At 52.1% G+C, this 24388-nt stretch overlaps 2 protein-coding genes across 3 annotated transcripts in view; both read right to left on the reverse strand.

The window, feature by feature from the left end:
• Positions 1-7463: 7463 nt before the first annotated feature.
• SUPT4H1 (SPT4 homolog, DSIF elongation factor subunit) lies at positions 7464-14420 on the reverse strand. Its single transcript, XM_061390127.1, has 6 exons — positions 13288-14420; positions 12914-13030; positions 12393-12499; positions 9505-9560; positions 9174-9227; positions 7464-8739 (listed from the first exon to the last, which is right to left on the reverse strand). Exons 2-6 carry the CDS (start codon positions 12980-12982, stop codon positions 8672-8674), a joined length of 354 nt encoding a protein of 117 aa, XP_061246111.1. The 5' UTR covers positions 12983-13030; positions 13288-14420; the 3' UTR covers positions 7464-8671.
• A 101-nt stretch (positions 14421-14521) lies between these two features.
• RNF43 (ring finger protein 43) overlaps positions 14522-24388 on the reverse strand; it is a 67527-nt gene continuing 57660 nt past the window's right edge. For both annotated transcript variants that reach the window (XM_061390112.1, XM_061390111.1), the window contains 4 exons: positions 21762-21923; positions 20756-20858; positions 18573-19928; positions 14522-15920 (listed from right to left, as the gene is read on the reverse strand). In XM_061390112.1, the coding sequence (XP_061246096.1) occupies positions 15877-15920; positions 18573-19928; positions 20756-20858; positions 21762-21923 (1665 nt within the window). In that variant the 3' untranslated portion in view covers positions 14522-15876. The remainder of the gene's footprint in view (positions 15921-18572; positions 19929-20755; positions 20859-21761; positions 21924-24388) is intronic.

The raw sequence follows: 24388 nt of genomic DNA on the forward strand, positions 1-24388 counted from the left end.
TAATTGCTACAAATAAACTCTGTGTGTGTGTGTGTGTGTGTGTGTGTGTGTGTGTGTGTCCCAAGAGTGGGGCTGGTCAGCTCATCCCTGCCTGGAACCCACTATGGTCTCTCATCAGGCTAATTGCCTACCCCCAACATCAGGACCACGAAAGTGAGGGTAACCCCAGAAAGTGGGAGACCAGGAGTCCGGTCCCCACCCTGGGGCTATTCACAGTGTGACTTTGGACCCATCCCTGAATCTGACCCCCAACCCCCAGCCTTTGTTTCTTCATCTATAAACTTGAAGAAGAGATTGACCCAAGGACCTGTGTGTACTCTAGGAAGTCCCCAAGAGCAAGGGGCCCCAAGGCCCTTGGAGGAAGAAACAGCAGGCCTGTGTCCCAGGACCTGCCTGTGGATTTCCCCACTGAGTTCACAGGCAGACCTCCCATAGCTCAGAGACGGCCGTGGCTGGGAAAGGAGCTTGAGCTGAATCCACCCCTCCTGGTGGCTGAGAACAGGGGCAGGGGGCTGGGGGTCTCCTCCGCCTATTTGTTCCCTCCTGCCTGCATCCTGCCCTCTGGGGCCGACCTCACATCCCAGGGGCAGCTGGAGAAGCAGAAGGTGAAGGGGTGGGAAGAGCAGAGAGCTTCGTGAGGACTGTCTGTGAGCTGCTCTGGGCTGTTTCTTCATTCACCTCCACAGTGTGCACAGAGCTGAGGGGCGGGGGGTGGGGAAGGACAGCAGCCAAGAACTTTATAAAACCTCATTTGATCATCATGCTGACCCAGTGATGTAAATGAGAGTATCCTCATCTCAGAGATGAGGAACCGGAAACTTAGCGAGGTTAAGTTTCACCTTCCTGAAAATCAGCCAAGAGCCAGCAACCCATTTCTGTTTCCCTAAGGAACTCCGTTCAAGTGTCCCCCAGGGGACCACACGGACTTCAGCGTGGACACTCAACAGGACAGTGAGAGGCAGCCTGCCTCCCTCCCCACCAGCCCAGTCAGAGAAGAGGGTTGGAAAAGAAGCAGGGAGAGGAACCCAGGGCAGACTTCCTGGGCCCCAGGCTCGGGAGTGGGGGGGACAGAGGGGTCTAAGTGGGTCCCCAAGTGGTCAACAGCGAGGGGCCACCCCAGCTTCTTCCCTCAGAACCCGTTAAAATTGTCGGGTGGGGGGTGGTGACCACCAGGGCTGGAAGCTGCTTCTGCAGTGGCCGCTGCGGCAGCTCACAGCCCTGGAGCCGTTAAAAAAGTGACTCAACCAGAAAGTGCGTTTGAAGCGACGCCCGCCAGGGCCCCAGAGCCAAACCTCAAAAAGACGAAGTGAGAGAGACGGGCCTGCGGGGGCTGGCCTGGGGGTGGAGGCCGCCTGGAGCAGCCTGGCCAAATAAGGGCAAATGCTCCCAGGCCGGCCAATGGGGCGCAGGCCGCTGTGTCCTGGGGTTGCGGCTGCAGGGAGGGGGAAGGGGTGCTGGGGAGAGTCCTGGGGCCAAACGGGGAGTGGGGACAGGGCCAGGGGCCCAGGCCCTCCAGGAGGGGTCCATGGGCCAGTGAGCCCGGGAGTGAAGTGGACGCCTTGTCCCCAAAGACCTTGGTACTGCAGTCGGCAGACCCGCACCTGCAGACTGGGGCTCGAGAGGGCGAAAGGAAGAACTAGCTCTCACCCCTGCCCCAGTTTTGTGCCTGGGTCCCCATCTGCCGCGGAGGAACCGAAGAGGCGCCTTGAGGACAGCTGGGCTGAAAACCAACCCCCCGTACAGCCTTGCCTGGCCACGGACCTTGGGCAAACCATGTTCCCTGAAACTCAAGTTTTCCCATCTGTGAGAGGGAGATAATGCCCCACAGGATGGTACTGAGGAGCAAATGCGATCATGCAGGTGGCCAAGTTTTTGAACCGAGTAATTGTCATCCCTACAGAACAAATTATGACTGTGGAAGTTCTAGCCCGAGGGCCGCTTCTTCCTTTTATTCTGCCTCCCAGTGGCTGTGAAGATCCCTGGCCTGGGACACCACGTGGTCCCCAGTTCTGGCCTCTGGTAGGGGGAGGAGAAGTGCGGAGGCCGGGGCAGGCAGGTTGGGGGGTCTTTCCAGTCTGAGCTTAGGCCCCCCTGCTGCAGGGTCGGGGCGGGGCGGGGGGTCTTCCAGTCTGAGCTTAGGCCCCCCTGCTGCAGGGTCGGGGCGGGGCGGGGGGTCTTCCAGTCTGAGCTTAGGCCCCCCTGCTGCAGGGTGGAGGGGTCTTCCAGTCTGAGCTTTGGCCCCCTGCTGCAGACACAGTAGGCGCTCTCCCAGGTTGTCAGCAGGTGAGTCAGTGCCCACCTGGACCCCTTCCAGCTCCTCACCGTCTGCCTGGCTCTAGGAGCTCCAGACCCCACTCCCTCCTCCTGCTCCCCCGGGGTGCAGGGCTGAGGAAGTGAGTCTACTCAGATGCCCAGAGAAAGTGCCTGCCCAGGGTGGGCGGAGGCAGCTGCTGGCTTCTCCCGGGCCTGTGATCAGGCCCCAGAGGGGGACCACAAGCCCAGGAGGAAGGCTGGGCCTCGGCGGCCAGCCTCAACCTCCCCGTGGACTTCTTCTCTCTCCCAAGCATAGATTTGCATTTTCCCCTCTGCCCTCTGCCACTCAAGCCCCCCAGGGACCAGGTGACAGTTAAACCCCCTCTTCTGGCTACTGGCCCAGAGCACCCACTTCCTTTCAGGTATTTTCCGGGCTCGGGGGAGGGGTTGAAAGGGCGGCAGCGGCTGGGTTTGGGGAAGAAGGGATAGGGCCTCCATTTTGGAGAGGAGCTGGGGTCTCCCCACCCTGGTGTCCAAAGCTGTTCCTTATCTCCCCCCGACCCAGTTCTCTCTGGAGCACAAGACTTAGTGCAGAGGAGGGAGAGGAAGCAGTCAGGAAGCCGCACAAGGACTCGAAGCAGCCTTTTGGCTCCCTGACTTCTAACAGGCCTCCCTCTGCTGTGGGATGGCCACCCAAGGAAAGCCAGGGCTTCAAGTCCTGTGTCCATGCTCCTGTAAGGCCTGCGCTCCGCTCAGGGGTGGGCAGTGCTGAGACTAGGAATGCCCAGGTCTACAGGGGAGATGGTTTCTATCGTATGCTCAGAGGTTCTAGCATCGAGGTACCAGCAGCCCGGGGTAGCGTTTTCTCTGCACTCACTTCCTGCTTCCTGAAATCTTAAAGCAAAGAAAAACAGCGGTATCTATAGGTGAAAGGTGCTGAATCGGGCAGTGGAGGACATACAAAGTCGCAGTGGCCCCTCTTGAGGGCAGGCTGAGCCCTGACTCCGGGGCTCGGTCTCTGTGTCCATACAGTGAGGCCTGTCGTGACTCTCCCAGCCCGCGCATTCTCTGCGTGACCTGCCTTCACTCTTTCCCCTGCCACAATGCCCTGGACCTCCACCTCCCAGTGGTGAAGGCCTCTGAGCCCCAAGGGCCATGTGCTGTCTTCCTCAGTCCAAGTCTTACTGGCTCACACAGCAGCAGTTTTTATCAGTGAGGCTATCTGTTCTCCTAGTTCAAACAAGACTGAATGTGAGTGAACTCCGGGAGCTGGTGATGGACAGGGAGGCCTGGTGTGCTGCGATTCATGGGGTCGCAAAGAGTCAGACACGACTGAGCGACTGAACTGAACTGAACTCAGGACTTCCCGAGTGATCCGGTGGTTAAGAATCCGCCTGTCAACGCAGGAGACATTGGTTCAATCCCTGGTCCAGGAGGATCCTACCTGCCCTGGAGCAACTAAGCCCAAGCACCACAAGTATTGAGCCCGTGCTGTAGAGCCCTTGCTCCACAAGAGAAGCCACCACAATGAGAAGCCTGCGCCCCCCACAGCCAAGAGGAGCTTCTGCTCACTGCAACTAGACAAAGCCCGCACACAGCAATGAAGATCCAGAGCAGCCAATAAATAAACAATTTAAAAAAAACAAACTGAAGGGGCCAGCCACTCATGAGCAGCAAAAGTTACATCTGACAGGCTGACATGGATCCAAGAGGGAGAAAACTAATTAGTCCCAGAGTCATTTCATCACATTATACAAAAATGGAGGTCTTATAACAAATGATCAAAGCCAAGTAGAGGTTAAATGACATTCACAATCTCAGATCCAAATAGAAAGGAAGTACATATGTTTAAAAAAAATACAAAGTAGGTCATAAAAATTGAAAGAACAAAGAGATTAAGATAAAAAGCCATGGTACTTGAAGGAAAATGTTGCAGTTTTGATAAATTTGTGAATGATAGATACACTTGAAGATCTATTGCCCAAGAAGGTTAGAGTGATGACATTCTTACTTAGAACTTATCTAGAGGGGGATGACTTTACATGGAAGTCCCATGTACAGCCTTAGAAGTCACAGCTCTCAAATTGCTCTTACCTGAATGCTTACATTTGATTTTTAAGACTATCCTAAGATAAGAATTGCCGATTCATCTTTCAGTATTTTGATTATAACTTACAAACAGAAAAGTGAACAAATGGTGAGTGTGTAACTCGGGAAATTTCCAGAAAGAGAATCGACCTGTGTTACTAGCATCCAGATCCAAACACAGACGATAACCAGCGCCTCAGGGGCCCCTGTGCCCTCTTCCAACCCCGCCTTTCACAAGGAACCACTGTCCTGTCACCTGAGACCAGGGTTTTGTCAACTGCGTTTTATAAAGAGGAAACTTACTTTTGGAGAAGTCAAGTGACTTAGAAAGGTCAGGGCTAGTGGGCGGTGGAGGCAGCAGGGCTGGGAGGCAGCGACATCGCCCCTGGTTCCAGTGGAGGGTGAAGCTGCCATAACCCTGGGCAGATGGAGGGTGGCAGCCAGCAGAAAAAAGGCAGGGGAGGCTGGAGAGGGTCTGGCAGAGGGCAGCAGATCCCTGAGAGCGGATGGACAGAACAGAGTTTGCGGCCAGGCGGGATCTGCAGGCCTGGACCAGTTTCCCAATGCTCCACACGGGGATCCTTCTGTAACCCCCAAGCATCTCCTCCCTGGGCCATCCTCCCCATACTTCCTCCCCGTCCCTGGCCAATTTTAGATTTGAAGACTAGAGAGGTAGGTGGTGAGAGTAGGGTGGTTGCGGCGGCTCCATGTGCAGGGACATGTAACTTGCTGGTTCTGTGGAAAAATCACAAGGGGAGCAAAGCTGCTGCGTTTGGGGAGAACCATGTCAGAACACAGCCCTAAACTGGGTGTAGGCAATGCATTTCCTGAGCTAAGGCTCCACCGCTTAATCGTGGCCCAGTCCCTTTACTTCTTAGAGCCTCTGTCTCCTCATCGTTCCCTCGGGACGTTAACCATGACACAAGGGGCTTTGTCGGGGATTAAATAAGATAATGGATGTGAAAGCCCTTTTGTCAACTTGTAAAATGCCATGTTTTTTGTTTTGGGGGGTATTTTGGGAGGACTGGGTATTTTTTTTTTCTTGGCTGTTCTTGGTCTTCGTTGCCATGTGCAAGCTTTCTCTAGGAGTGGTGAGTGGGGGGCTACTCTGCATTGAGGCGCTCAGGCTTCTCTCTGTGGTGGCGTCTCCCGTTGCACTGGCTCTAGGCCCCGGCCTCAGCAGTCGTGGTGCACGCGCTTAGTTGCCCCGAGGCCGGTGGGATTTTCTTGGACCAGGGATCAAACCCATGTGCCCTGCATTGGCAGGTGAATTCTTAAGCACTGCCCCAGCAGGGAAGTCCCTAAAAGGCTGTTTAAATGAAAGACTTCACTGATTCTAAATATGAACCAGAGTGCCAGACAGAGTGAGATGTTAAGCTGTTCTTAAACATTTTCTACCTGACTCTTTTACACACACACACACACACACACACACACACAAACCAGGTGTCATGGAAGGGACTTGAGGACCGAATGGCAGGTCACGGACAGGCTGGGAATATGAAGGTAACGACCAGGCCAGAGGAGTGAGGCCTCGGTGCCCAAACCTGAAGAGAATGGTTTGAATTTAGGCCCTCACCAGCCCATCCCACTACTCAGGGAAACTGCTCCCTCCAAGACCAGAGTCTTCTGACCCTTGTTCTATCAGCTACCTATCCCTGCTTTGGGCTGGAAGCTGCATGCACCGTCAGTCAACCCCTCCATTTTGGGGAGACCCACTCTTCACTACCCCGTGAACTGTAGCACACCAGGCCCCTCTGTCTGTGGAATTCTCCAGGCAAGAATACTGGAGTGGGTAGCCATTCCCTTTTCCAGGGGATCTTCTCGACACAGAAATCAAACGCAGGTCTCCTGCACTGCAGGCGGATTCTTTACCGTCTGAGCCCACAGGGAAGACTAAATCACCTGCAGTGCAGGAGACCCGGGTTCCATCCCTGGGTCAGGATTCCAGCTTTGTTAGGTTCCTGACAGGGGATGAGCCTCCAGCGCCTTCTCGCCTGTCTGGGCTCCTGAGTGGGTTCCAGGACCAGAGAAAGCCAGAAGGTGGATTCAGAGGAAGCTCCCAGGAAGAGGCTGCCGGCACCCCAGTCTGTGAAATCCGGTCACCGTGATGGGCCGGCCCTCCCCCACAACCGCCAGCGCCTGTGTCTCTGGCTTCCTGCGGAGCTGACAGTTAGGGCCCCTCTGGTGTGGAGCTGAGGCAGCGTGAGTGCGGTTATTTGTGCACAGCTCCCCTTGCCCCACCCCCCCCCCCAACTGTTTCCATTCTCACAGAACAGCTACGTCCGGGTCAGACACGCAGGACGGCTGCCGGGGGATTTCCAAGGGACTTTCTGAGAACGCCAGTGAAAGTGGGGCGTTGGCTGCACGGCCCGGGCACTCTTGGTAAAACCCACTTCTTCCCTGCAGGACATGTCAGCTCCGGCCTGGTGGGGCTGCTTCCCAAGGCCCCTTTCAGACTGAAACTGAAGAACAGAAACCACTACCCCTGGAGCTCGGTCAGCTTGCTGGGCTGGGGAAGTCCTAGAAAAACTCAGTTGGGATTGGAGTTAACGGAACACTCCCTGAGCTCGAAGGCATCAGAGAAAATGGTTCCAGATGGAAGAGGACCTGGGGGGGACGACGTGAGCAGCCGGGTCGCGCCCAGCTTCCTTCCCTGGGCCTGAGAGAGCACAAGGGATGCGGAGGGTCACTGGTGAGGCAGCATCTCCCCGCCCTCCCACACACTCCAGGTCACAGGTAAGAGAGAGACACTGACTCACTAGCAACACCAGGTGGCTAAGAGACACAGCCCCAGTGCAGGCCCCTCGGCTCCGTGCCAGCCCTCACACAGTACTCCCCGATACTTTGGTTGACTGTATACAGCTCAGATGGTCAAGAATCCACCCACAATGCAGACCTGGGTTCAATCCCTGGGTTGGGAAGATCCCCTGGAGAAGGGAAAGGCTACCCACTCCAGTATTCTTGTCCGGAGAATTCCATGGACAGAGGATCCTGGCAGGCTACAGTCCATGGGGTTGCCGAGTTGACATAACTGAGTGACTTTCACACATGTTGTGGATATATATTTAAGAATGGCCAATAAAAGAGTGAATGTTACCTTTTATAAAACTGAAGTTACAGAATTTTCACATCACTTTATTTTCATAATCACAAAAATCGTGAACTAAATGAAATGTAATCACTTTCGTTCTGAACAGATGGGGAGCAAGAAACTTAGGGAAATAAAAATGAGGACCCTGGGACTTCCCGGGTGGTCGTGTGGCTACGACTTCATGCTCTCAATGCAGCGGGCCTGGGTTCAAACCCTGGTCAGGGAACTAGATTCCACATGTCACAATTAAGACCTGGAGAAGCCAAATAAATGACAACAGTAACAACAAAAATGGGGACACTAACAGGATTTATTACAGAAATTTAAATAGATGAGAATTTATGATAAATATTTAATTCTAAAACAAATAATTCACATTGGCCAGTAGCATGACGTGACTCAAGAACCCCTACTAAGCCAGAGACAAAAGGAGAGGCCCACCTCCTGGGGAGGCCCGAACTAACCAGAGCAGGACCCAACAGTAACCTGAGGGTCTCCAATTAGGGGGACATTGGGAAGGTGGGCAGGGGGAGGTCACAGGTGCCACTGGTGCGCCTGAAGTATAGGAAGAAATGAACAAAGAAGAGAAAAAAGGTATTAAACGTGGTCAAGGGCAAATAATACTTGCACAAGTACTATTTGCCCTCAGGATTTTAAGGGATACCTGCTGTGCCAGGTCTAGAGGGCAGAAGGCGGCAACCACAGACACCAGGGCTACCAGGCTGATACGGTTGCCTAGACTCAGGACAGCAGACCTTCCGAGACCCAGGGAAGCACGTTCGAAAGGCTACAACCCTGGAGGCTCAGAGACGGATCGCGAAGAGCAGAAGGGCTCTGCTGCTCTGGGAAGATGCCTACTGGGCAGTGCGTTCTTACTGCGCCCAGCTAAGGGAAAGAGGGCAAGAAGGCTTCTGCTGTGGGCTTGAGAACATTTCTAGGGGTTCATGTTTATTGCCATCTGACCCAGAGTCCTGCCTATGAGCAAGGGTGCAGCCCTGGGCTGTAGGTAGGAAAACTAGCATCCTACTCCCCATGGAACTCAGTCTCTACCCACCCCCCACAGTAGTCCAAAGAGGGTAAAAATGGCCCAAGGACACATTGGGCTGATCTGTTGAGTCAGCCGAGTCTTAATATCGGAGGGCGGGATGTGTTTCAAGTTCTGCCCATTTAGCTCCATGACAGAAAACAAACGGCGGCAGAGATGAGGAGGCAAGATGCTGGCAGCCATGCGCCTTCCTAGGTCTTTATGGCCGTGTCTCTGGACTTGTAGGCCACGCCTCGACTCTTCAGCTCCCGTACGATTCCTGCAGTGGGAAGAGAAACAGCTCTGTGAGGGGAGAAGAGTCAGAAGACAAGGAGGGTCCCCTGGCTCCCACATGGTGAGGGGACGGAGTGGTACGATCTAGGCAAACTGGAATTTCTGGACTGCTCATCAGAACTGCGTGGCTGGAGTGTCACCCCCTTGATGACCCAGGCACATGCTTGTCAATGACTTAGTAAGAACAGGAAGACAACGGGAGACACACTGTAGCTGTCAAAAGCAAGGGTTCTGGAGCCAGAATGCCTGGGTGGAAATTCTGGCTCCTTACCAACTGGGGGATCTTGGACAAGTTATTTAACCTCTCTGAAGCTTTGGTTCCCTCAGAGAGTCATGAGCACTGGCATTAATTCACATGAGAAACTTCCATAAAGCCTGGCACAATAAATGAACAAGGGCTGTTACTATAATTATTATTACCTTGGGGCAGGCGACCAGTGACGGACACTGCATACACGCCTGGCTTAAAGTTACCTGAAAGAGAAGAAGAGACTGCGGTTAAGAGTCAGTTACGACAAAAGACCACACACAACCTTAAGCTAAAAATCAAAGAAATGCTGCAACTCTAAGAGAACAGCAGTTGCTTCTTTTGGCTACAAGCTTTAAATGACAGGGCACAGGACACTTTTCGTGGCTTTCCTCCGACCCCATCTTTCTCACTCTGGGGCCACTTACCCGTTGATTGAAGACTCCCCCAACCCAGCCCAGACAATACATCTAGGCCAGGATAAAGACAAAGGGAGACACTTACTGACTCGCTGCCACTTGGAGACCCAGCTGTCCTCTGGACTCATCATCGCGATGATTCTAGGAAAGGGAAAGAAACAGAGTTAGCCTGAGCCGCCTCCACTGGAGAAAGCGAGGCTGAGGGCACTGCCCAGCCCACCCCGGGCCCCATGCCCACCTTCACCTCGTTCCCAGCTAGCACAGCAGTTCTGGGAGAGGAAACCTCAGGAAAAGCCAAGAAATGAGCTTCTACCAGGAAGCAAGGAAGACTCTGCACAGTTCCAGTGCTGGGAAGGGACTGACTCAAGAGCTAGTACTGAGAGTGCTCAGGCTTAAGTCCCTGGCCCCCAGTCACAGGTCAGTCATCACTCGCCCCCCTGAAAAGACTGATGCCCCAGGGGGTGGGACAGCTTTCGAGGTAGATGGCTGATTACAACCAGCACGACCACTGAAGGCTGGGGCCCAGGGCAAAGGGGAGGCTGAGTCTAAACAGTAGGTCCCCTTAGTAGAAACAAGTTAGATTTAATCAAGCTCTGCCTCTAATGAGCTGTCCAGCCTGACTTGCATATGAAGAGCTCCCTCAGAACTTAAGATGAAATTAAAAGGGTGAGCTAATACACGAAAGAGCCCTAGCACAGAGTAGATGCTAAATAAACATTAGCTCTCCTTACTATCCTAATCATTCCTCCCAGGGTAGCTGTAAACCCAGAGCACAGGCCACAGAAAGGGCCAGAAGCCTGCTACTGAGCATGACAGGTAAGCTTCAGGTGCTTTCAGAAGCTACAGAGGTCATTTCTGTCACCCCCCTCATTCAATCAGGTTATTCTGGGACAGACCTGCACTGATGTTTATTGACTGCCTCCTCAGTAGCCACTTCTCCTTCTCTTGCTAACAATCTTGGATTCTTACTTAGGAAGCCTCCCTCCCCATCCAAATCCTATATTCGCAGTCATATGCTTTGAGTGGAACTGACCTCATCTCTAGAGGTGGCAAGTAGGGTAAGGCCCACTCTGGCCTGGCAGACCAATCTGGGGTAGGCATGTACACAGGCTGTTCTCATGACCAAATGTGTATTTTCCTCTGTCCTTCTGTCCTTCAAAATCTATCCTTCCAGCCTCACAGTGCCTGTTAATCCAATCTGATGATTTAATCTAATCAGAATCCCCACCACTCTCCAAACATACCCTGCTTTACCGACTCCATTCCTTTGCCCAAGTCAATCCCTTTCTTTTTTATCACCTTGACCTCCTCAAAAATCCTACACTTCTTTTCTTTATTAAGAGCTTGATTCATATGCTTATCTCCTCCACTTCTGGCTGACTTTATCAAGCCCTCCTCTAATCTTCTTTAGCCTTGGATATACTTATTCTTCAAATCTTAATATGCACCAAAATACATAAATAACTCCTACAACTCAATAACAAAAGATCAAAAATGGGTAAAAAACTTGAAGAGACATTTTACCAAAGAAGATATATAAATGGCCAATAAAGATACGAAAAGATGCTCAACCTCACTAACCATTAAGGAAATGCAAATCAAAACCACAATAAGATAACCACATCACACCCAATAGGATTCCTATTACCAAAAACAAAACAAAAAGCAACAAGTGAGGACAAAGATGTGGAGAAACTGGAACCCTGTACTCTGCTGGTGGCAACGTAAAACTGCTGCTACAGAAAACAGTACAGCAGCGTCTCAAAATGTTCAACAGAATAACCCAGCAATTCTACTTCTGGACATATACCCCCAAAGAAGTGGAAGAAAGCAGGGACTCAAACAGGTATTTGTAAACCCATATTCATGGCAGCATTATTCCTAACAGCCAAAAGGTAGAAGCAATCCAAGTGTCCATCGATAGATACACAGATAATTAAAATTTGGTATATACCTAAAAAGGGATAGCATTACACTTAAAAAGGAAATCCTGACACATGCTAGAACATGGATAAACCTTGAAGACATCATGCTATGTGAAATAAGCGAATCACAAAAAGACAAATGTTGTATGATTCCACTTATATGAGGTACCTAGAGTAATCAAATTCACAGGAAAGTTAAATGGTGATTGCCAGGGGCTGGGAGGAGAAGAAATGAGATGTGCTAACAAACAAACGAAAGAACTGGAGTATCTGAGCGTGTACCTGCATGTCTATACATGTACAAAGTAAAGGTTCCATGAAACATCTTTTCTGCCCAATCCTTTACTCTCCCTTAAAGGAAAACAAAGAAGAATGAAGTGGGCCCACCTTGAAGTAGTTTTAGCAAGCACGGGTTTGGGCCCAGTTCATGTATAAACCCTTCATTGGCCTAGAGACCAAAATAAACTTAACAGGCCCTCATTAACCCCAAAGAATACTGCCTCCTGGCTCCTCCCTTAGGGAAGGAAAACTGAGACCCATCCAACTTAGGTTTCTCTCATTTCCCTGCCCCCACTGGATAATCTCACTAAGTGAAAACTTTTTCTCATAGGTCCTCTTAGACATATCTAAAAGTATCAGCTTTGGGGCCAAAATTTACCCTTCATTTTCAAAAAAGATCCTCCTGCATTTAATAAACATGTATTAAGGCCCTATGCCAGGTTGACAGTGCACGAGACAAATACAATTCCTACCAGAAATTCCCTAATAGTCTAGTGAAGAACTGTCCAGTGGAAATATAATGAAAGCCACACAATTCGTTTTTAAAGTTTCTATAGCCATGTTAAAGGAGTAACGACAAAAACTAAATTAACTTCAGTAATACAGTTCCTTTAAACCAGTATGTTCAAAATGTACTGGACAGCACAGCACTAGTATGTCTCAAAATAACTGAGACCAACTCATATTAAGAGTCTCAACAGTCTGTCCAAATTTACTTTGTGGGGTGGGGGTAATATAAAGAATGAATGTAGCAATCCAAAGGGCTTACCCATCAAAAGAAGAGCTGGTGCAGTCATAAACCATCTCTCGGTTACCCTTCATCTGAAGGTATGCATCACAATTGTCACAGCCATCATATTCAAACTGGTCTATAGTCTTGGGAGAGGAAAAAAAAAAAAAAGAAAGCTGACCCAAAAGAAAAAACACTTTTCCATACTTCTGCCTGCTGAAGCACAAAGCTCCCTATGTTGGCCGTCTCATCATGCCCCCCACCCACCATTCCTACAGCCCCTTGCCTAAGTTCCACTCTCACACCCCTTTTCTTGTTATAGTTACGCCTCTGCTGAAAGCTGAAGTTGCAAAGGCATGTGAGAGGCCCCTGCCCACGGCTGCACAACCTAGCAGTGTCCCTGCTGAAGTAAACGATGGCCTCCTGCTCCTTCCCACACTCTGCCACCCTCCGGGCCCTGGATCCGACTTTCTTTTTCACTGTTCCCTCACATCTGTTCCGCCCTCTTTCCCCCAGATTGGTCTCCCGTCAGCCAGTACAACCAGGTCCCCGACAGACACCTTGACCAGCGAACACAGCAGACACGCCCGCAGATGCCGCAGATCCTTCGGCACCGTCTCCAGGGCCATCCTCTCGCAACGAAGATCAACGAAGGAATGAGCCACAATCACCTCTCCCTGCGGATAAATAGTAAAAATTACCCAGAATACCTGCACTTCCTCTGCCTCAGACTTCCCCTTCCGGCGCGGCGGCCCCGCCCCGTCCCCCGCCTTTGATATGGTTTCTCCCGCCAGGAGGCGGGGCCGGCCGAGAGGCACCTGGGCCGGCGCGGGGGCGAGAGTGCGCAGCCATCGAGCGTGTGGGCGGGGCCCGAGGGGCGGGGCGGCACGGTTGGCGCCTGCGCGGGAGCTCGCCGCGGGCCGGAAGGTCTGACCTGGACCGCTGGTCCCCTGGAGCGTCCCGGATGACAGCTGAGGTGTTTTTTTTGTCTTCCTGTCTTAAGAGTGGAGGGCCAGAGAGTCCACTGTCTCCCTCTGGATTATCTCAGCGGAGATGAGAAGTTCAGGGACCGCCCCCCTCCTTCCTAGCAGCGAGAGCGTGATTGGGTTTCCTAAAGGCCAGAGCGTGATTGGGTTTCCTACCTGCGAGTGATCGAGTTTCCTAACAGCAAGTGATCGGGTTTCCTGCCAGCGAGTGATTGGGTTTCCCTTTGCGTCCACAGGAATGCTGTTTTGTGAGCCGACTTCCGAAAAAAAAAATGCGTATTTATTTCTAAGAACTCTTTATGTAAGTTCCAACTGATAATTTACGCTTTGTGCAGCTTTTAGCGTTTAGATCCAGTTCCTCTACTTCAGATCGTGTTGTTTCCTATAGGGTGCACAAATGCCTTGCTGTCTGGTTCAAAACTGGCACCAGACAACCCCCACCTCTACCAAACCTTTCCCGATGAAGCAGGAAGGGAAAACGCTTTTTGTGAGAAGAGGATAAGCCCCTGCAGGCTCTATGGAAATCTCCATACCCACGTAGCACCAGCTCCCTTGAGCTTCACGGTAGTCCCACGAGTAGGCAGAGGACGTTCATCTGTGTTTATCTAGACTGCAACTGTGGGGTATAGATGGTTTCAGGCCCCGCTGCTCTATCTTCCCAACCAGGCCTCCTGAATGGAAACGGAGCTTCTTCAAGGCCGGTCTGTGCCTGGGGCCCGTCCCGTGTTGTGTTCAGATGGGCGCTGGGACTGGGGTTAGGATGTTCTTTATCACTGCATACTCTCTACTTTGAAACACACTTCACCCTGTTTGTCCCAGGGGAGATCTCCAACAACTCTGTGAAGTGGGCGCATTTCATGAGTGGAAAAGTGAGGCAACAGTGTTTTGCAGGGTCACAAAGAAAGTCCCTGAAGCATTATAGAGTGTGAAGTAAACATACAGTAATAGTACAAATGGCACACTGAACCACAAGGAGAATCCAGTCACACTTTCTCTCTCCCTGATCTCACTGAACAATGCTTTTAGGGGCTTACCAGCCAGTTCTTGTTGCCGAGACCACCATGCTACTCTGTTCTTTCATAAATCAGAGCCTAGCCTCTGATATCAGGAATATTTTTGCCCACGTAGATGAAGTTGTTACCCCGAGTGACAGTCATGACAGAAAAAAACCATGAGACCAGATCAAGTTTATGGATAAATATATTAGCAAATAAATACATTTCTCATCATAGTGCCTGATTCAAGCGTCTTTCTGCCTGTTCAGATATAAATACCCACGTGGGTTGCCTAGGTGCTAGTTCCCCACTGACTCTGAGGGAAGAGGATCTCCAGGTGGGTGCTGTGCCCACTCTGTTCCCGCATTCACATTCCAAATGGGATAACGCCTGAGGGGGCCAGCGGTGGTCCAGCTGCTCTAGGGCGAACATCGCCCCGAGGAGGCCCCTCAGCTCTTGCCCACTTGGGACCAGCTGCCCCGGGCCAGACTTCCTTCTCTGACCCTACTCCGCACTGTGTATCTGACCTGCGTGGCTTATACTGGGAAGCTGGGCCTCTGGGCCATCTAATCTCAAGGGCCCCAGACTGCTTCTCCCGTGTTCTCCCCCCTTCCCTCTCCCTGCTCTGAGAGGAAGCGCCCAGAGGAAAATTCCTTGTTCAGCTGGAATTCAGCCTTTTCTACCTTCATCTCCTCCTCCCTCTTCCTAAATAAAGTCCCACAGAAATCCTCATCTTCCATGTCCTTTGGGATTTTCAGCTAAGCGATCTCCAAGGAAGAGTGAGCCCCTTCTCACTACCCCCACCACGCTCCCCCAGAGGGACTGGAGCTGCTGGAACAACAAGGGAGCCTGAAGATCAGAGGCTTCAACCCAGGTTCTTCAAGGTGCTGCACCACCTCAGGGACTGCACACCCTGGCTTCTCCTCTGACTGAATATAGAGAAGCTGACAAATATGGACAAGGAGGGAAAACTCCTTGTGCACCAGGGCAGGCCCTGCCTGGTGAAGCTGCAAAGCCCATCATCTCTTTGCAAAGAAGGAAAACGATAAGAACCAGGGTTGCCATTGATGCAGCAGCCTTACGAAGGGAAGCCAAAGCTGGTGTGCAAGACTGTCTTCAGGAAGGAGGTGAGCAGGGTTCATTCATTTGGCTGAACCCATTTGCTGGTATGAACATGAGGCCTGGGATGAAGGAGAAGTGCTCAGGCTGGGGAAGGAGCACCACCTTTATCACACCTGTCTACCCATGCCTAGCTTTCTGCTCTCAGAAAAGCGCAGCCTGCAAGGGAGCCCACCTACACCAGTGGGAGCTGGTTGCCTGGCTGGACACAGGTGGTTCTGCCGACAAGGTCTGGAGCTGGGAGCAGGAGAGGACACCTGCCACCCACCATCACCACCCTCTGCCACTGGCTCCAGGAATATGGCCCAGAAAAGGGGGGGTTGTTTTCTGAAGTCCTTTCTTTTCTGAGGAGCAGGACTCTGTGCCAGGTAGGGCCCCGAGTCATCCGGCGAGCTCTCTTGGTTGGAGCCAGGACTGAACATCTCACACGGCCTGTTCACACAGCTCCTCCAGCTCCTCTTCTGTGCCTGCGTTTAGAGAGAGGGGAGAAGACAGGTCACTGAGGGTCAGGCCAGCCTCTTGCTTGTTCTACCTGTAAGAGAGAGGCAAGAGCAGGGAATGGGTCCAGAAGGGGTGATTAGATTGAAAACTGAGAGCGACTCCCGTTGGGACACAGGGGAGAGAAAAACAAATCCAGAGTAAGATACATATATAGCAACCAGTGTGTTACCAACACTTATTATTCATTCATTCACCCAATGAATATTTATTAAGCACTAGTGGATCTGGCCTGCAACCTTGTGCCAAATAGAAGACAAAAAGACTAAGCAGGGCCCTGGCAACCTTGTAGGAGAGCTGTGCGTTTAGTAAGCTGCAATTATGCCAGTGGGGCCAGACTGGGCTTATAAGAGATGAATCAAGGAAGGAGAGAGACCATGTCTTAAGTGGAGCGTCAGGAAGGGCTTCCTGAAAGTGGAGATACACGAGCTGGTCCTGCAGGAGTAGGGAAGAATTCCATCTATTGGAACAGGAAGGCAGCAGAATATTCTGGGCTGCAGAAACTGCAGGAAGTGTTTACCTAGTTTGGCTAAAGCTTGGAGCAGGGGAAGGAAAGGCGAAGAGTGGAAAATAAGGTTGGGAAGGCAGATGGGGGCTAGCTGGTACTAGAGCCTTGACGGTCAAATCAGGTTGGATTTTTCTTTACCCTGATCAAAACAGAACACTTGAAGATTTCTGGACAGTGTATTTGAGGAGGATGCTGGCCACAGAAGGGAGAGGAGGTGAGCAGGGTCACTGTGCTGCATGGCTCGACAGGACAGGACACTGATGCTCCGTGGCTGTTCTTCATGGCCCTGTGAGAGGGAAGGAAGGACCCAGGAGGCTCCCACCTTGATCTTTAGGCTGCACCTAAGACATGGGCAGGGATCAGCAGTACTGGAAAAGAATATGGTAAAGCTGGCAGAGATTCGGTTAACAGACCCTGGGGGTGGACTGGATCTCAAAGGCAGGGGAAAGAGAGGCACTCTCCTAAACTCCAGTTATGAGTTTAGGAGAGAGAGGAGCTGGTGGGTCTGGCAGTGGCAGCAGCGAAAGTATACACGTGACAGGATCCACATTGGCGCCATCAAACACAGGGTCAAAGTCTACGTCACGTGGCCCTATGGGGACAACCCTTTTCTATATGATAACGGTTTGCATGCCCGTCTCTCCACAGGCCTGGGTCTCCTGGTTGACAAGTTCCATGTCCTGAGAGTCTGGGACCTAGCACATAGCGTGCGTATAATGCAAAAAGAAAAATGGGAGGAAGAAATGAATGAATGGATGACAGCAGCTCCCAGGTCCTGCCTGTGGAATTCCTAGACCCTGAAATCTTACAGTTCAGGACTTTCGCGGCCCCTTTAGGGGCGGAGGCATCCTCCTAGCGATGGCAAAGAATACTGTCATCCACACAATAGGAAAAGATGGAGAAGAACTGGAGTTGGGGGACCGGGAAGAGGAAGGGGAGGATTTGAGCAAATAAACACCAAGTTAAAATTGAGGATCTACATTCTCACCACTGGCTGCAATACAGTAACAGGAATGCATGGAGTCCCCAAGAGAATAATGTTGGTCTTATCAACAAAGGTACACAGAAGGGAAGCCCTAGTTCCTTTAGTTCCTTTAACCCAGGGGAAAGGAAAAAATCACAGGGCTGCTGGAAACCACCTGTGATCTCTCTCCACTTTTCCCCTATCATTCACATAACTCTTCTCATATAGCCCAGAAATATGTGTGTGTGTGTGTGTGTGTGTGTGTGTGTTAGTCAGTCGTGTCTGACTCTCTGCAACCCCATGGACTGTAGTCCACCAGCCTCCTCTGTCTATGGAATTCTCCAGGCAAGAGTACTGGAGTGGGTTGCCCTTCCCGTCTCCAAGGGATCTTCTCAACCCAGGAATCGTATCCAGGTCTCCCACAATGCAGGCAGATTCTTTACCATCTGAGCCACCAGGGAAGCCCAGAAATATGGTTATCTCTAGTTATATCTCCTATAAGATCTCATATAGCCTGGAATTATGTTTTTCAGTAACTATCTGTCCATACTCTTCTTGGCTTCCTTTGTATTTACAACTAATATTGAGCTGTATGCATTGGTATAGCTGTACCAATTTTTAAAATATTGAAACACTTGTGTTTGGATTTCCCTTGTGGACTAGTGGTTTAGAACACGGGTTCGATCCCTGGTCTGGGAAGATCCCACATGCCAGGAGGCAGCTAAGTCGGTGCTCCACAATGAGAGCAGCCCACACGGCAATGAAGAGCAGCCCCTGCTTGTAGCAAGTCGAGAGAGCCCACATGCAGCAACAGAGTCCCAGTACAGCCAAAATAGATAAATTATTAAAACAAACGAACAAAAAGAAACACTTGTGTTTGAGTTGCTGCCGCAAACCACTCCAAGTGTTTTCTGATGTCTCAGCCACACTCGGACCTCACCTAGACCTCCCTACAATCTGGCAACTGAAGGATTAACAGCTGGCAGAGCCAGACCATTCAAGCCAGCATCCCACCCTACGCCAGTATTTGTCCAGTATTTGAAATGTCACCCCGTGGGGCCCTTTTCAGCTTCCATCAGCCCCTTGGATAACTCCATATCCAGCTCCAGTCTCTTCTCCCCACCAGGCCCACTTCCCCTGAGAACTCACCAGGCTGGGCTGGTAGCACCTGGCAGTGTGGATAAGGGCATGGCCTGCCCTCCGGGTTGCCAGAACTCCATGCGGAAGGCCCCTCCCCAGATGGGTGTGGTCCGAGGGGCTGGCGTGGAGTCAGACACAACCACACTGGCTGGGAACTCGGGTATGTAGGGCCTGGGGCTTCTGGTAGCAGCCTCCTCTCCAGGCCTGGATGGCCGAAGAACAGTGGGTGGGCCTCTGGGGACCAAGGGTGTGCCAGGCTTGGGCCATAATGGGGGAAAATCTGGCAAGTTGGGTGGGTAGTCAAGTCCTGGGATCGAGAGGCTGGGGTGGGCTCCAGGGGTCCCCCTCGCCGTCTCCTCTGTGGGTGTCGGACAGAAAGGCTGGATTTCTGTAAGTGGAAGAGGCTGCTGGCTGCGGGGCTGGAGCTGGAGGCGTCGGGTGGCCCGGGGGCTGGCTCCGTGAGGGCCCGGGGCCGCTGCGGGGCGGGGGGCTGCCCTGAAAGGGCTGCTGGGCTGCACCTGGTCGCGTGCAGATCGGGCGAAGGCGGCTCCGGCTGGAGCTGTGTCCGAGGAACGGCAGGCCTGGATGGGGGGACTGCAGTTTCGGGATCAGCCTTCCTGCCGTGCCACCGGAAGCGTCTTCTGTAGTGGTGGTGCCGGTGGCGGTGGTAGTGGACGTGGCTGGAAACCTGCGTTTCCCCCACGGGCACCACTGAGTCCAGAGAACGGGGCCGGGAGGCCATGCTACGCTGAGCCGCCTTCCCCGGGGGCTCCCCTTCGGGGCTGCAGTAGACCAGGGGGTCGAAGTCACTGCTCAGGGAGCTGCGGAAGGTGGAGCTGCTGCCGTGGATGCCCTGCAGGCTGACGTCCGTGCAGTTAACCACCGAGTCGCTCGAAGAGCCGTGGCAGGGCCCCGAACTGGAGTCGCTGGCTGGCCCATCCGCCAGGTAGCCGCTGCGTTCTGTGCGGTAGCTCTCTCCGGACCCGCTGCTGTCGTGGGGCCTGGTCCGGCGAGGGGGCGCGGGGCAGGTGGCAGGGTGCTGGGAGGTGCAGCGGAGGTGGCTCAGGCCCCAGCCCGGCGCGTAGGGGCGCGGGGCCACCGCCAGGCGCTGGGGCTCGCCCGGAGCCCGGGGGTGTGTGGTTCTGGGTTGGCGGTGGTGCCGCGCGCCCACGCCTGGCTCCTGGGACGGGAGGAAGGGGCCGGGCCGGGTGGGCCGAGCCACGGCGCTCCGGGAAGGGCCCAACAGGTAGGCGGCGGGCAAGTGGTAGTGCGCGTGGCCGGGGTGCTGGCGAATGAGGTGTAGCCTCCGGCCCGGTTCCTGGTAAGCTCGAGAGGCTCCCAGGGACTGTGAAAGCGAATCTCCCTCTGGAAGAAAGAACCAAGAGCATAGGTGTTTGACTCCACCGGCCGAAGGAGGGTGCATTCAGGAAAATGGGGCTCTATTGCACATCTTCGGCCTGCAGTCGCCCACAAGCTCCGTCAGAGTCTGCAGCACCCAGGATGCTCCTAACCTGCCTGCACCCCGGGACGCCCTTGCCCCGTCCCATCAGCTGTCCCCTAGGGGGTTCCGCTGAGCACAGCTCCTCCCATCAACGGTCCTTTGGGGACTTTCACCCAGGTCCACCGGAGCCCACACTGCACTTTTGGGTGAATTATAAAAAGGCTCTCTTTCCTCCAGATACTTCTCTTTCATCTTTTAGACTATGGTCATAATATCCTGGTTTTGTTAGAATAGGATACTTTATTGCCAGAAAAGTGGAGTAGTAAATATACCCACCGGCCTGATTTAGAATCAACAAAGCTGTCATGAAAATACACAGAAAAGCTGTCTGCCCGGCTCAGGGGAGGTACCCTCAACCAGTGCACAACTTCTATTTTTAAAAATTTTATTAACTGCTGTTGTTGTTTTGGCTGCACTGGATCTTCATTGCAGTGCTTGGGTTTATGTTTCTTAGTTGCCCTGAAGTGTGTACGATCTTAGTTCCCTGACCAGGGATCAAACCCACATCCCCTGCATTACAAGGTAGATTTTTAACTACTGGACCACGACGGAAGTCCCAAGGGCACAGCTTAGAGAACGTCTGAGTCAGTCCTGCCTTCTGCTCCACTTCAAGGCAAAACATTTGCCCAGAAGGAAGCCCCTTCTCTACCCATCTGCCTGCACACAGGGGAGCCCTTGGCCCACCTCCTACCTACGATGTTGAACATGCAGAGGGGGCAAGTGCGATGCTGATGCAGCCAGGGGTCCACACAGGTACGATGGAACTCATGGAGGCAGGAAATGACCCGGAGCTCCTGGAGAAAACAAAGGGTCAGAGCCAAAGTTGACGGCAGCTACAGCAGTGGCTAGGAAGCAGGGCATCCCTGACTCCCTCAGCCCTCCCCTTTTAAAAATTCATTTGTTTAATTTGGGCTGCACTAGGTCTTCGTTCGGAGAAGGCAGTGGCACCCCACTCCAGTACTGTTGCCCGGAAAATCCCATGGATGGAGGAGCCTGGTGGGCTGCAGTCCATGGGGTCGCACAGAGTCGGACAGGACTGAAGCGACTTAGCAGCAGCAGCAGGTCTTCGTTGCTGCTTTTGGGCTTTCTCTAGTCATGGTGAGCAGGGGCTACTCCCCTGTTGCGGTACACTGGCTTCTCGCAGTGGCTTCTCTTGTTGCAGAGCACTGGCCCTTAGGGCACACAAGCTTTAGAAGCTGTGGAGTGGGCTTAGTTGAACCCGTGGCATGTGGAATCTTCCCAGACTAGGGATTGAACCCATGTCACCTGCATTGGCAGGAGGTTTCTTAACCCCTGGACCACCAGAGAAGTTCTTGGCCTCTCCTTTATTGCCAACACCTGCTTTCAAAGACCTCCTAGCACAACAGAAAAAGTATGGGCTTTGGTATCAAGAGAATCTAGACTTTTGCCACTGCATATGACCTTGGGCAAGTTTCTGAACAGTTTTCTGCTGTAAAATGAGGCTAAAAAACTAATCCACCCCGACCCCTCACTGTCAAGAGGGTGACAGATGCCTCTAGAGCACTCACTGCAGAGCTTGGCATGTGGTACACACTCAACAAACAGAAGTTCTCTTTCCCTGGAAAACCAGGAAAATGACCAAACCTCAGGGTTGTCCATGCAGGATACACAGGACACAGATGCAGACCGGATGCCCACACTAGCCTCACCCACCTCCCTCTCCAGCCTGGCCTCACCTGGCCCTCGGAGAACTCCTCCAGGCAGATGGCGCACACCGGGGCGGAGCTGCAGCTGCTCCCGGAGTCTGGCCACTCCTTCCGGGCGCCCCGGCAGCCGGCCCGGTAACTCCTGGTGGCCAGCTGGCTGATGGCCCAGGCTGTTCGCTGCTGAAGGGGGTCCTGGGGAGAACGGTGGGCCAGAATGGGACCAGGGCTCCTCCCCCTGCACCCTGGCCTGTGCTCAGGTCCCTGTCATGCAGTTAGATCACACGACCACTGGACCACCCAGGGAGTTTGTACTCTCGGAGTCCTTCCACGGCCCTGTAAGCATTTCATCCCATTCCCCCATGCGTACTATTACCTTTCCTTCCCTTGATGACCCAGGAGAGGAACTTTTCTCCCAACTGCCCCGCCTTGACATGGCATCTTGAATATCTAATAGGCACGTCCAACTTCACAAGCCCCACACCCCTAATGCCATGAATCACCTCAACCACACACTTGTCCTTCCCCAGTCCTCCTCCCCTCAGTAAATGGCAATTGTTCTTTTAACCGCTCAGGCCAAAAATAACGGTGTCATTCTTAACTATTCTCAACTGATTCCTCCATGATCAATCCATTAGAAGACCTGTTGGCCCTGAGGTTCTATAGAAGTGATGGTTCCAGGAGTTAACTGTTTCTCCTAATAATATTTTGCCCATTTAGAACTTTACTGTTAGAGTGGAAGAAAATCCCTATGGAGGAAGATCCATTCATACCGTGGAGTAAGGATGCTTTGGGCATGGGTAATAGCTGGTGGTAAGACTGTGATGGTTTTGATCACTTGTTAAGGAATGCTAAGGGGGATCTGGATTGGCTGGAATGCTGCCATCTGATGGGCACTTGGGATCTTGTGTTTTTGAACACCAGGGGAGTAACTGTGGGTGTGGTGGACCCTTTTTATGGAAATCTATAAAAGGGAAGGCTGTGTTGTACAATGTTATGATCCATTAGGGTGGATGGAGTCTTCCTAATCCTGGCACCAAATACAGTTAATCTTTTTATCAAATAGATTCATTAACTACAGTAAGAGTCTCGATTCTTGAATGGGTTATCAGTTCAGTTCAGTCGCTCAGTCGTGTCCAACTCTTTGCGAACCCATGAATCGCAGCACGCCAGGCCTCCCTGTCCATCAACTCCCAGAGTTCACCCAAACTCATGTCCTTCGAGTCGGTGATGCCATCCAGCCATCTCATCCTCTATCGTCCCCTTCTCCTCCTGCCCCCAATCCTTCCCAGCATCAGGGTCTTTTCCAATGAGTCAACTCTTTGCATGAGGTGGCCAAAGTATTGCTGTTTCAGCTTCAGCACCAGTCCTTCCAATGAACACCCAGGACTGATCTCCTTTAGGATGGACTGGTTGGATCTCCTTGCAGTCCGAGGGACTCTCAAGAGTCTTCTCCAACACCATAGTTCAAAAGCATCAATTCTTCGGCACTCAGCTTTCTTCACAGTCCAACTCTCACATCCATACATGACCACTGGAAAAACCATAGCCTTGACTAGATGGACCTTTATTGGCAAAGTAATGTCTCTGCTTTTGAATATGCTATCTAGGTTGGTCATAACTTTTCTTCCAAGGTTATAGGTTTTGCATTTTCCTTTTTAGTTTACTAAAGTAGTACTACTAACTCTCTTATTTCAAAGAAAGAAAGAAAAAGAAAACCTGTTGGCTTTGCCTTCAAAGTATAGGGAGAATCTAATTCTCATCACTTTGACTCCTCCCTGAGCCAAGCTACGATTACTGTCACCTGGAATCTGGTAATAGCCTCTGTGCTGGTTGCTCTGTCTCCAGCCTTGCTGCCCTGTAATCTGGTCTCACCTCAGTGGCATGAGTGATCGTGTTAAAAGTTAAGTCAGATCATGACTCTAGTTCTGCTCAAAACCATCCCATGGTTCCCATTTCATCCAGAGTGGAAAAAAAAAAAAAACTCATGACAACAGCCTAGACAGTCCAATACCACTGGGCCCCCATGAACTCTGTCCTCACCTCCTGCCCTGCCCTCTTACCCACTGTATTCCACCGCATGCCTTCGTGCTGATCCTCAGACATACCAGGTACACTTCTGTCTCAAGGGCTTGCAGTGTTCTGATTTCTCACCTCAATCACTTTCTCTCCAGGCATCTGCACGCATCACCCCTCACCCACTGAGGGTCTTTCCTGCAAAGTCATCCTCTCAATGAGGCCTTCCTTGGCCTTGCTTTTAAAAACTAATGCTGCTCCCTTTGCATTCCTTCCCCGTTTTTATTTTTCTCCCTGGACTTACCACCATCTAAGGTATTCTATATTTTACTTATTTTGTTGTCTATTTCCACTAGAATGAAAGCTCCCTGAGGGGAGAGAGCTTTTGTCTTTTGCTCACTGCAGGAGCCCCAACACCTGGAACGTGCCTGACACATAACAGGAGCTCTCTATTTGTTGAATGTTTTGTTGAATGAATGAACAAATGAGGACACCTGTGCGGAGAGGCTGCTGGAAATTAACGAAGTCATTTGCAAGCAGGGAGTGGGGGAGGGGACAGAAGGGGGGTTGATGTAAACTGTTTCATGGGCATAAGGGCACCTTCTTTCCTTACTTTTTCCCTTCCTGCTCCCCACCCTCCCCCA

The sequence above is a fragment of the Bos javanicus genome, chromosome 19 (assembly GCF_032452875.1).
Source record: "Bos javanicus breed banteng chromosome 19, ARS-OSU_banteng_1.0, whole genome shotgun sequence".
NCBI classification, from domain to species: Eukaryota; Metazoa; Chordata; class Mammalia; order Artiodactyla; family Bovidae; genus Bos; species Bos javanicus.